The following is a 10,891-nucleotide window of genomic DNA, read 5'->3' as shown; positions in this document are numbered from 1 at the left end:
CCCCCCCCCCAATATTTTGTTCTTCCCTAGTCTCAGGCCCAGCCTTCGCTTTCTTCAATGGCCAAGTTGAAGAGCTCAACATCCGCCCACCACTTTTATTTCAATGTTGAGCTTGTTTGAAGCCTGTCTTGGGAGATGACAATTTTCAAATCTTAGTCTGAGGAATTTTGGTTGGAGACAGTGTTCAGGGAAGCGTGAAGCGGTAAAAAGCGATAAGGCCCCGCTTCACGCTTTAGGCGATGAAGCGCTCACATACTCATTCTAGTCTGTGAAGCCTAGAAGGCTCGCATCGCTTCATCGCTTGCTCGCTTTCCTGAACACTGGTTGGAGAAGTGATTGCATCTTTTCTCTTTCTTTTCAAACTAAAATATCATATAGGGTGCACTTGTTGCAACTCTTCTAGAGAGCATCCTCTAAGTTTCTACTCTTTCTCTATTCTAAAACTGAAAGTAGAAAAAAGAAAAAGATTCATATTTCTATTCTATGGAACCCTGCATATATCTGGTGGGCCCATATTCAAATTCTATGTACACGTGCCTGTTTCATGAAATTGGTAGATCAAAGAGATTGATTAGCAGTTGCAATTTGTTTTGTATGCAGCGGTCCTTGTGATATTACTGGTGATGTTAGCTACGAAGAGCTGCGAGCAGTAGCATACGATGATGCGAAACGTGGACAGAGCTTGATGTCTATTGTAAGACACCGCCATCGCCACCTTCTTGATCTGTCTTCTTGGCTGATACTGATTGATGCAATTGCAAATTGTTTTCATTATTTGAATATATGCATAAATGCAATTTACTCTCAAAAATCAATCGAAGAATTCTATCTTATCGAAAAGGAAGACTTTTAAGTGCAGCAGAGGGCTTTAGATTAGTTAGAGAGAGAACTAACTTAACATGATTCACAACTTATTAGTAAACTCTTATCATTTCATCAACTAATATCATCTTGTGATTTTGCTTCTAAGTTCTAACAAACCTTTTTCTGTCCTCGTGTTAATGCAGGTTGAGAGAGAGAGGAGCCTGGTTAATTCTAAAGTAGCTGAATTCGAAAATCTATTGCGAAATCCTTATGCATCTACATCAACTTCTGCTCTTAATGCTCAAAGTCCTTTTCCTGGTGCCACACCAAGTGCCTCATTGAGTGCTCAAAGTCCTTTTCCTGGTGCCGCTCCAAGTGCCTCAAGTCCTTTTCCTGGCGCCGCACCAAATGCCTCATTGAGTGCTCAAAGTCCTTTTCCTGGTGCTGCACCAAATGCATTGTCGAGTGCTCAAAGCAGTTTTCCTCCTTCAGCCTCAAGTTTTAGTCAGTTGGGAACCATACTGAATACAGGGTTAGAACTGATGCATAAGAACCTTCATTAGTGCATTTATACTAGAATTTGGCTTTTTTGATAAGCTAATTTTACTGATAGCTAAACCAAAATCAATTAGTAATGAGCTAATAAAATCTATCGTAGCAACATCTTCGTAACATGATTTATTTTACATCCAACAAGCCAATAAACTAAGACATTTATATTTCATTATGTAGATAGCTGCAGCTTTTCCTTCAAAACACAGCTGGTCTCTTTGCTTGCAGACCTTCCATAATATGAAGATTGGAAATTTCTTCCAAATCTTCCTCAGTTCCTTTTTTATATAACATCCAGCACTGAAGTTCTTTAATCGTCTTTGGTAGTACTCAGTTGATTCCGTGAATACTAGAAACAGATCCCGCAGTTGAGAAGCTACTGAGCAATGCAAAACAATAAAAATATTATTTTTCTCACACATGTAGTTTCTACCATAAATCTGCATATGCTAGAGTTTTGGCTTTTACCAGCTTCTGACTTCATTTTTTTTCAAATTAACAGGACATCAACTCCACCAACTAGTACATTTGGGCAACCCAGTATGCCTGGGAACTCTTTTAAGACATCAAATTCGTCTGGGGCGAATGCTTTTTCATTTGGGAATACATCAACATCAGGTAATTTGACAGGGCTTTCGAGTATTGTCAGTTCTTGAGTATGCGTTTTTATTTAGTAGCTTGACTTTGTTTGCAGGTTCCTTTGGCTTCGGAACCCAAGTCCCTACCCAGTCATATCAAAATCCTTCCACTCCCAGCAATATTTTCGCAAGCTCTGGGAGGAACTTATTTTCCACCTCTACGACCTCACCACATTTTGCTAATCCCTCTGGTGGCCAACTTCCTACTACTTCTCAGGGGCTTTTTCCTGTTACGACATCCCCTGTCAGTATCAACTTGACGTAAGTTGCAGCAGTAGTTACTTAACTTGCCATGGAGGATTAATTCACCAATATTTTGGCCTTTTCATTCTTCTATTGAAGTTTGAAATCGTAACTTTCTGATGACGTCCTTTTAGTTGTTCTTTCTGATGCCCTCATTTTGCAGGAATACTGCATCAACAGAGGACTTCAGCGGGGATAACAGCATTTGGACAAAGAAGGAATGGAAAATTGGGGAGGTATGCTCTTAACATTTTCCTTGCTTTTGGCCATTTTGTATCACATGACTTCAACAGAGTCCTGGGAGGCTGTTTCCGAAGGAGCCTCAGCTCATTTGATTCAAGAGACCTTATAGAAAAAACTAAATATAACATTCCTTGAAAACTGCTCGATGGGATTATGGTCATATGCAGTTTTGTATAGTCGAAAAGTATCATATGTGGTTTGAAATATGATACTGGAACGTTAGAGCGCCCCTTAAGAGTGTATACATTTTAGCATTCAGTTATGTGTTTAACCAAAGTTGATATATGGTGCATATGCAAGCATGTCTACCTATGTATTTTATTCGATGCTAGCGCGTTGTAATACGTTTAAAGTACCAATGTTCATAACATATTAAAGTCAGTTTTTACATCCTTGTTGCTTTTTTTTTTCAGATTCCAGAAGAAGCACCCCCAGACAGATATATTTTCTAGGAATGCTTCTGGGACTTGACTATTGAAGGTTTTCAGTTCAAATTAGATACAGAAGAAACTCTTTTTTCGCGTCGACGTAGAAGCAGAAAATTTTGGGCATTTAATTAAAGTTCCTACACAGTTATGCTTGTGAAGAGGGTGTTCACCATATCATCTGAAGAGGGCTAAAATACTGTTTCCTTCAGCTGTTTAAAAAGTTGTAATATCATCATGTTGTTTGCTTCTGTATGTTCGACACTATTTATATGTAAACAATATCAATTCAATGGTAGTAATTGAATGTAACCTTTACAGGAATAACTGATATTTAACTAAAGGATAAAATATTTTTATTGAGTGCAGGAATAAAATGGTAATCTAATTGCACTGGTCGAGAAGGTTGAGTAGAAACTCTACGTTTCAGCTACTATGATTGATGAGGCTGAGCAGTGAGCAGTACTTGTTTCTCAGTAAACGAACAAAAACATCAAAAAAGTTAAAGTTAATAGGCAATTTGTTCTGGATACACAAGACAAAGATTGAGATAGTAATTCTCTTTCAGCTCTAACTAGCATTAGGGGGCAGACACTTGAGTCTTCTTGACCCTCTCAGTGGTTACTCGTGGCGGAGGCACATAAATTCTTGCTCTTTTCAAAATTTCAGCTACAACCCAATGCTTACGCTTGCTCAGTGGTCTTGAATGATCCAACTTAACCTGAAATCGGAATTTCATCCACAACTCAATATCTTGTTCCCCAATTATAATCCTAAATCATCACTAATAAGCTTCAACAACATTCACAACTGTACATAAATTCAGTAGTATTGATCTTAAATAAGAGGCAGGAAGTTACAAGAACGACTGTCAGATACAATGCAATACTATTGAAAGTTCCATTGCAATGACACTAAAGGATTAAAGTAAACCATCTTAACATATCAGTTCAGTTGCATATACCGCAGCCTATAGTAGTAAATTTTATTATGATTTGACAGGGAAAAAGCAAAAGAACCTTTAATGACATGAAGCAAATATATACATCATCTATACTCGGAATTTACCAAATCTGAACTAAAATTACGCACATGGCTTCCATCTCACCATTCCCCTTCTTCCTCAAACTCGAGATAAGAAGTGTATTTCACATATGTGTTAATATACAGAGGGAAACTCTAACCTTTTCTCTTGTCTAGTATAACTCAAGGTGTAATATAATCAGAAATTCCATTAGAAGAACACATCAATCAACCACAATACGATTCCAAATTAATTGTGGTCCTCATAGGTTTATCATAATCAGACTATACACCAACCATGAAACCCCATTCCACATAAAAAGTTGCGACCGGGAAATAACATCATTTTTTTTTATAATTGTGGTATATGGGTTTGACCACATCTCATCTAATTCCACATAGTACCTTCTACCACCCATCAACACAAGTACTCTGTCCAGCACGGCTAGGACACACTGGAAGAAATCACTTGGTGCTTTTGCCTTTGCTTAAAACTGATCCGGAGACCTCATGGTTCCCAACCCACTTTATTGAACATAAACCAACCCCCATGGGTGCGGAAAAAACATCGTTGACAAAATTTTGAACTAAAAACTGAGGATGATTTACCCACTTCACGTACCAAAAAAACCAAAAACACAGATTACAAGCATAGAAGATAACAGAACACATCGTCAACTACGAATTTGGACAAAAAAGAAGCTCCATAATGAGTTTAGATATGCTATTTTAGGTGCTTCTTTGTTCTTCATTAAAACAAACAATCACTTCTGAGTCTCATAGCTAGTCTACAAGCTCAAAACCTAATACACTTGAATAACCATTAGCAACATCACTAAAAAAGACCAATCTTTACCCAACTAATGGTACCTACATCCAGATTACAAGAAAGGGAGAGGCAAACGAAGAATTAGGAAAATGAAATGTATCGCTATAATTAGGTATGAGTAATTTTAGGTGTTTCATTAGTTTACACAGGAACAAACATGTATTTTGACGCCATTTGCAAGTTAACGAAATCATAATTAAAAAATACAGATCAATATAACATAATCAGGAAGTAACTTTTCACCTAATTCTACTACACAAACAGATCACAACTAAACACAAATGAATCTCTATATCTATAACTAGTCTAGGTAATGGGTAAATTTGGGTGCTTTTTGGTTTCATCAATCACACAAACAATTATGTTGAAGCCAATTGCTTATAATTAAAAATGCTCAGATAATCAAAAACAAAATCATCAGCAAACTTGAAAAAGAACCAATTTTTCACAAATTACAATAGAGAGAGAGAGTATTTACGCGGTCACCGATGTTGCATTCGTCTTTGTCATCATGAGCCATGAATTTGGAGGTCCGTTTGACATATCGATTGTAAACCTTGTTGTGGAAGAGTCTATCCACTGCCACCACTACTGATTTCTGCATCTTGTTAGACACTACTGTTCCTACTACCGGCTTCATCTTCTTCCGTCGTCCTCTCCGGCCTAAACCCTAGAAATCGCAGTACTGAATTTGAACTTCCGTTTACACTGATGAATATGTGGTTTTTGCACCCACCTAACTTATTTTTATACATTTTGACCCCTTCAATTTTATGATTTAATAGAATAGAGTATATATAAACTTTAGCGATGATGCACAAGTACTCCCAATCTATGCCCAAAATTTCGAAGACAGACCTATACTATATTAAGGTTCCTATTACTCTCTGAATATTTATGAATAATTTTCTACCTCTTTTCGGTTTACGTGACACTATCTTGGGGACTAGCGCGTGTTGACATTTTTTTCCAAGATAGTGTCACGTAGGCCGAAAAGAGTAGAAAATTATTCGTAAAATAAGTTTTAGGGTTAATAAGACCCTTAGTATAGTATAAGTGTATCTCTAAAATTTCGGACATAGATTGGGGGTACTTGTGCATTTTCTCTAAATTTTATAAATAAATATCTCAAAACGTCAATCGACGTTGAAAAATTATGTTGTAAAGTTATTATTTAACTTTGATTTGTATCAATAAAATCACTCAACTTTGAATATTTGTTTTATAAAATCACCTGGTCAAATTTACCATAGGAACATTTTAATATGATAAAGTAAATTAATTGTTCTTCCACAAAATTTCTACTTTTTATATGTTTTTCTTCTTTGCAATAATATAAAAAAAATAATTTCCATTTTAAAAAATTACAATCATGGATCAACGAATCAAGTTACGATACGAATTTTTAAAAATTTTATTTGTGAAATTATTTTTTAATATACTTTATTGACAGTTTTCATAAATTCCTTCGATGAATTTGATAGATGATTAGCAATGAGATTTGATTGATATATTAGTTTAATTAATTGAATGATTCATCTGCCTCTTATAATAATCTTCAATCGAAACACATTAAAAATAGATTCGATTTGCTCCACAAATTTACTAAAAAATTCAAAATTCATGTCAATTGTTTTTAACTTTTTCATGACTTACAAAATATTTAAGAATTTTCTTGTAAATATATATACTTTAAAAAATGATGATTTTATCTTATAAAATTATTTTTATGGTAATCTTGATCGAGTGATTTTATAAAAAAAATTATTCAAAGTTGAGTGATTTTGATATAAAACAAAGTTGAATGACCTTTTGAGATATTTACTTAAATTTTATTCTACCGAATGAAGATAAAAAATTCATTCTAAAAAAAACTTAGAAAAGTAAATATGATATATCCAAAATATATATATTGTTTTTCTTTTCTGTCTTTTAATTATTAAATAACATTTTTTACGATGAAGTCGTGTCCCGTGACACCCCTTGAGCCTTCCTAGATCCGCCCCTGCTGACCTATTATCTTAGCTCATGTCCTCATTAAGTTAAACATGTATCATTACATGTGTGAGGACCTTCGTAATGAGTTGGGAAATTTTTACGTACACTCACACTATTTTTTAATGTTCATTATTACATTTTCAAGTCATTTTTTTAAGAATCGCCAATTTTTCTGATTTTTTTTATGTATATTAGCACATGAATCTGGCGCCCAAATTATCCAAATTTTTTCTCAAAAAACATTATAAGGACCTCCGTAATGAGTTGAGGAACCTTTACGTATACTCACACAATTTTTTGAACACCCATTTTCGTATTTACAAGTCCTTTTTTAAGAGTCGTTCAAATTCCTCAATTTTTCGTGTGTATTAACTCATGATCTAGCATACAGAGAATTAAAAATTTATTTCTCAAAAAACTTTATAAGGACCTCCTTAATGAGTAGAGAAACCCTCACATATACTCGCACCATTTTTAAGGCTCATTTCCGCATTTAAAGGCTCTTTTTAAAGGATCACCCAAATTCCCCGATTTTTCATGTGTATTAGCCCATGGATCTGACACACAGAGTACCCAAAATTATTTTATCAGAAAACTTTGAGAGGACCTCCGTAATGAGTTATGTAACATTTACGTACACTCCCACAAACTTTTGGCACCAATTACGACATTTACATGCCCTTTTTAATAGTCGCTCGAATTTTTCGATGTGCATTAGCCCATGATCTGACACCTGGAGAATTCAAAATTTCTTTCTCAAAAAACTTTATAAGACCTCCTTAATGAGTAGTGGAACTTTCACGTATACTCACATCATTTTTTAGTTTCAATATCTGCATCATTTTGTTTAGAAAATTTTGGATTAAAAAAATTAATGAGTTATAGCACACGAAAATTGATAAAATTTGTCTTTGCCATTTTTGGGACTCGTTTGAACTTGAAAATGCACCATTTTTTTCCCGCGGGAAAAAAACTGGTTCCGTTTCTAAAGTCTTAACCGATGTCCATGAAAAATTTCAACAATATTCTTCTGGGATTTCCATATAAAAAAGATTCATGAGATATATCACAAAAAAATCGGTAAAATTTGACTTTGTCTACTTTTGAACTTATTTGAACTTAAAAATGCATCATTTTTTCCGCGAGATGAACTGGTTCCATTGCTAAGGTCTTAACAGACATCTATGAAAAATTTCGGCCATTTTGTTTCGAAATTTTCGAATTAAAAAAATCCATGGGCTATAGCACACAAAAATCTGTAAAATCTACCTTTGCCTGCTATGGGGCTCGTTTGAACTTGAAAATGCACCATTTTTTCCCGCGGAAGAAACTTGTTCATTTCAAAGGTCTTAACGGGCGTCCATGAAAAATTTCGTCCATTTTATTTAGGGATTTCCGTATCAAAAAAATTCATGGTGTTAGCACGAAAATTGGTTAAATCAGTCTTTCCTTGCTTTGGGGCTCGTTTGAACTTTAAAATGCACCATTTATCCTTGGGGGACGAACTGTTTCCATTTCTAAGGTCTTAACGGACGTCCATGAAAAATTTTGACCATTCTTTTTCAGGATTTCTGGATAAAAAAAAAATCATGGGTTATAGCATACGAAAATCAGTAAAATATGTCTTTGCCTATTGTAGGACTCGTTTGAACTTGAAAATGCACCCATTTTCCCCGTGGGACAAACTAGTTCCATTTCTTAGGTCTTAACGAACGTCCATGAAAAATATCGGCCATGTTATTTTGGAATTTCATGATAAAAAAAATACATTGCTATAACATATGAAAATCGACAAAATATATTTTTGCCTATTTTGAGGCTCGTTTGAACATGGAATTGCACCATTTTTTCCCGCTGGACGAACTGGTTCAATTGCTAATGTCTTAACGGACGTTCATGAAAATTTTTGACCATTTTATTTTTGGGAATTTCCAGATAAAAAATCCATCACGAAAATCGGTAAAATCTACCTTTGCATGTTTTAGGGCTCGTTTAAACTTGAAAAAATATCATTTTTCCTGCGGGATGAACTAGTTCCATTTTTAAGTCTTAAAGAACGTCCATGTTCGAGATTTCCGAATCAAAATAATCGATGGGCTAAAATCGGCCTTTGCCTGCTTTGGAGCTCGATTGAACTTGAAAATGCATCATTTTCCCTGCAGGACGAACTAGTTCCATTTCTAAAGTCTTAACGGATGCCCATGAAAATTTTTTGTCATTTTGTTTAGGGATTTTCGAATAAAAAAATTCATTGGCTTAAACACACGAAAATTGATAAAATATGCCTTTGTCCGCTTTGGGACTCGCTTCAACTTAAAAATGCACCATTTTTCCCCACAAGATGAACTGATTTCATTTCTAAGGTCTTAACGGACAATCATGAAAAACTTCGGCCATTTTCTTTGGAATTTTCGAATTAAAAATATCCATGGGCTATAACACACAAAAGATGATAAAATTTGCCATTTTCTATTATGGGATTCGTTTGCAGAAGAAAATGCATCATTTTCCCCAACGGGACAAAATGGTTCCATTACTAAGTTCTTAATGGACGTCTATGAAAATTTTTGGTCATTTTATTTTGGAATTTTTGGATTAAAAAAATTAATGAGCTATACTACACAAAAATTGATAAAATTTGGTTTTGTCTGCTTTGGGACTCCTTTGAACTTGAAATATTCACCATTTTCCCCAGGGGACGAACTGGTTCCATTTCTAAGGTGATGACGGACGTTCATGAAAAATTTTTGGCCTCTTTATTTCAGAATTTCTAGATAAAAAAATTCATGGGCTACACATGAAAATTCGTAAAATCTGTCTTTACCATATTTGGAGATCATTTGAACTTGAAAATGCACTAATTTTCTCTGCGGGACGAATTGGTTCCATTTTTAAGGTCTTAGTGGACGTCCGTGAAAAAATTTCGGCCATTTTGTTTTAATATTTTTGGATATAAAAATATTCATGGGCTATAACACACAAATATCGGTAAGATCTGCCTTTGCCTAATTTGTGGCTCATTTGAACTTGAAAATACATCATTTTTCATAGTGAGACGAACTGGTTTCATTTCTAAGGTCTTAATGGAAGACCATGAAAAATTTTGGCCATTTTTATTTGGGATTTTCGGATCAGAAAAAATTAATGGGCTATAGTACATGAAAATCAGTAAAATCTACCTTTGTCTGCTTGGGTCTCGTTTTTGAACTTTAAAATGCATCATTTTTTCCATGGAACTGACTAGTTCCATTCCTAAGGTATTATAGACGTAGTTGAAACATTTCGGCCATTTTGTTTTGATATTTCCAAATTAAAAAAAATCGACAGGCTATAACACATGAAAATCGGTAAAATTTGTATTTGCCTGATTTGGGGCTTGTTTGAACTTGAAAATGTACCATTTTCTCCCGTAGGATGAACTTGTTCCATTTGTAAGGTCTTAACGGATGTCCATAAAATATTTTGGCCATTTTATTTCGTAATTTCTTGACTGAAAAAATTCATGGGCTATAGCACACGAAAATGAGTAAAATTTGTCTTTCCCTGCATTGGGACACGTTTGAACTCTAAAATGCACAATTTTTTCATGTGGGACGAACTTGTTTATTTTTTAAGGTCTTAACGGACATCTATAAAAATTTTAGGTTATATTTTGAGATTTTCGGATTAAAAAAATCAATGAGCTATAATACAAGAAAATCGATGAAATATGTCTTTGCCTGCTATTGAATCGTTTGAGCTTGAAAATGAACCACTTTATCCTGCGTAACGAATAGGTTCTATTTCTAAGGTCTTAATGGACGTCGATGAAAAATTTTGGCTGTTTTATTTTGAAATTTTTGGATAAAAAAAACCACGAGGTATAGTAGACGAAAATTGGTAGAATTTTTCTTTGCTTGCTTTGGACTCGTTTGAACTTGAAAATGCATTATTTTTCCCTGCGAGACGAACTGGTTCCATTTTTGAGGTCTTAACGGATGTCCAAGAAATTTTTTGGCAATTTTGTTTTGGGATTCTTGAATCAAAAAGAATCATTGGGATATAACACGCGAAAATCGATAAAAATATTTCTTTTCCTTCTTTAGAGCTCATTTGAACTTTAAAATGCGCAACTTTTCCCTTGGGACGAACTGATT

At 34.6% G+C, this 10,891-nt stretch overlaps 2 protein-coding genes across 2 annotated transcripts in view; one reads left to right on the top strand and one right to left on the bottom strand.

The window, feature by feature from the left end:
- LOC107007720 (zinc finger CCCH domain-containing protein 16) overlaps positions 1 to 3,268 on the top strand; it is a 7,360-nt gene extending 4,092 nt beyond the window's left edge. Inside the window, exons 5-10 of the mRNA XM_015206449.2 lie at positions 601 to 694; positions 1,008 to 1,336; positions 1,859 to 1,974; positions 2,051 to 2,255; positions 2,401 to 2,473; positions 2,894 to 3,268. Coding sequence (XP_015061935.1) covers positions 601 to 694; positions 1,008 to 1,336; positions 1,859 to 1,974; positions 2,051 to 2,255; positions 2,401 to 2,473; positions 2,894 to 2,932 — 856 coding nt within the window. The 3' untranslated portion in view covers positions 2,933 to 3,268. The remainder of the gene's footprint in view (positions 1 to 600; positions 695 to 1,007; positions 1,337 to 1,858; positions 1,975 to 2,050; positions 2,256 to 2,400; positions 2,474 to 2,893) is intronic.
- Positions 3,220 to 5,485, bottom strand: LOC107007721 (30S ribosomal protein S17-like). The gene is made up of 2 exons (XM_015206451.2): positions 5,236 to 5,485; positions 3,220 to 3,626 (listed from the first exon to the last, which is right to left on the bottom strand). Exons 1-2 carry the CDS (start codon positions 5,395 to 5,397, stop codon positions 3,486 to 3,488), a joined length of 303 nt encoding a protein of 100 aa, XP_015061937.1. The 5' UTR covers positions 5,398 to 5,485; the 3' UTR covers positions 3,220 to 3,485.
- Between the last annotated feature and the right edge of the window lie 5,406 nt (positions 5,486 to 10,891).

The sequence above is a fragment of the Solanum pennellii genome, chromosome 12, assembly GCF_001406875.1.
Source record: "Solanum pennellii chromosome 12, SPENNV200".
In the NCBI taxonomy this organism is placed as follows: domain Eukaryota; kingdom Viridiplantae; phylum Streptophyta; class Magnoliopsida; order Solanales; family Solanaceae; genus Solanum; species Solanum pennellii.
The sequence above is the reverse complement of the archived record's forward strand: the minus strand, read 5'-3'. Positions and strand labels throughout refer to the sequence as shown.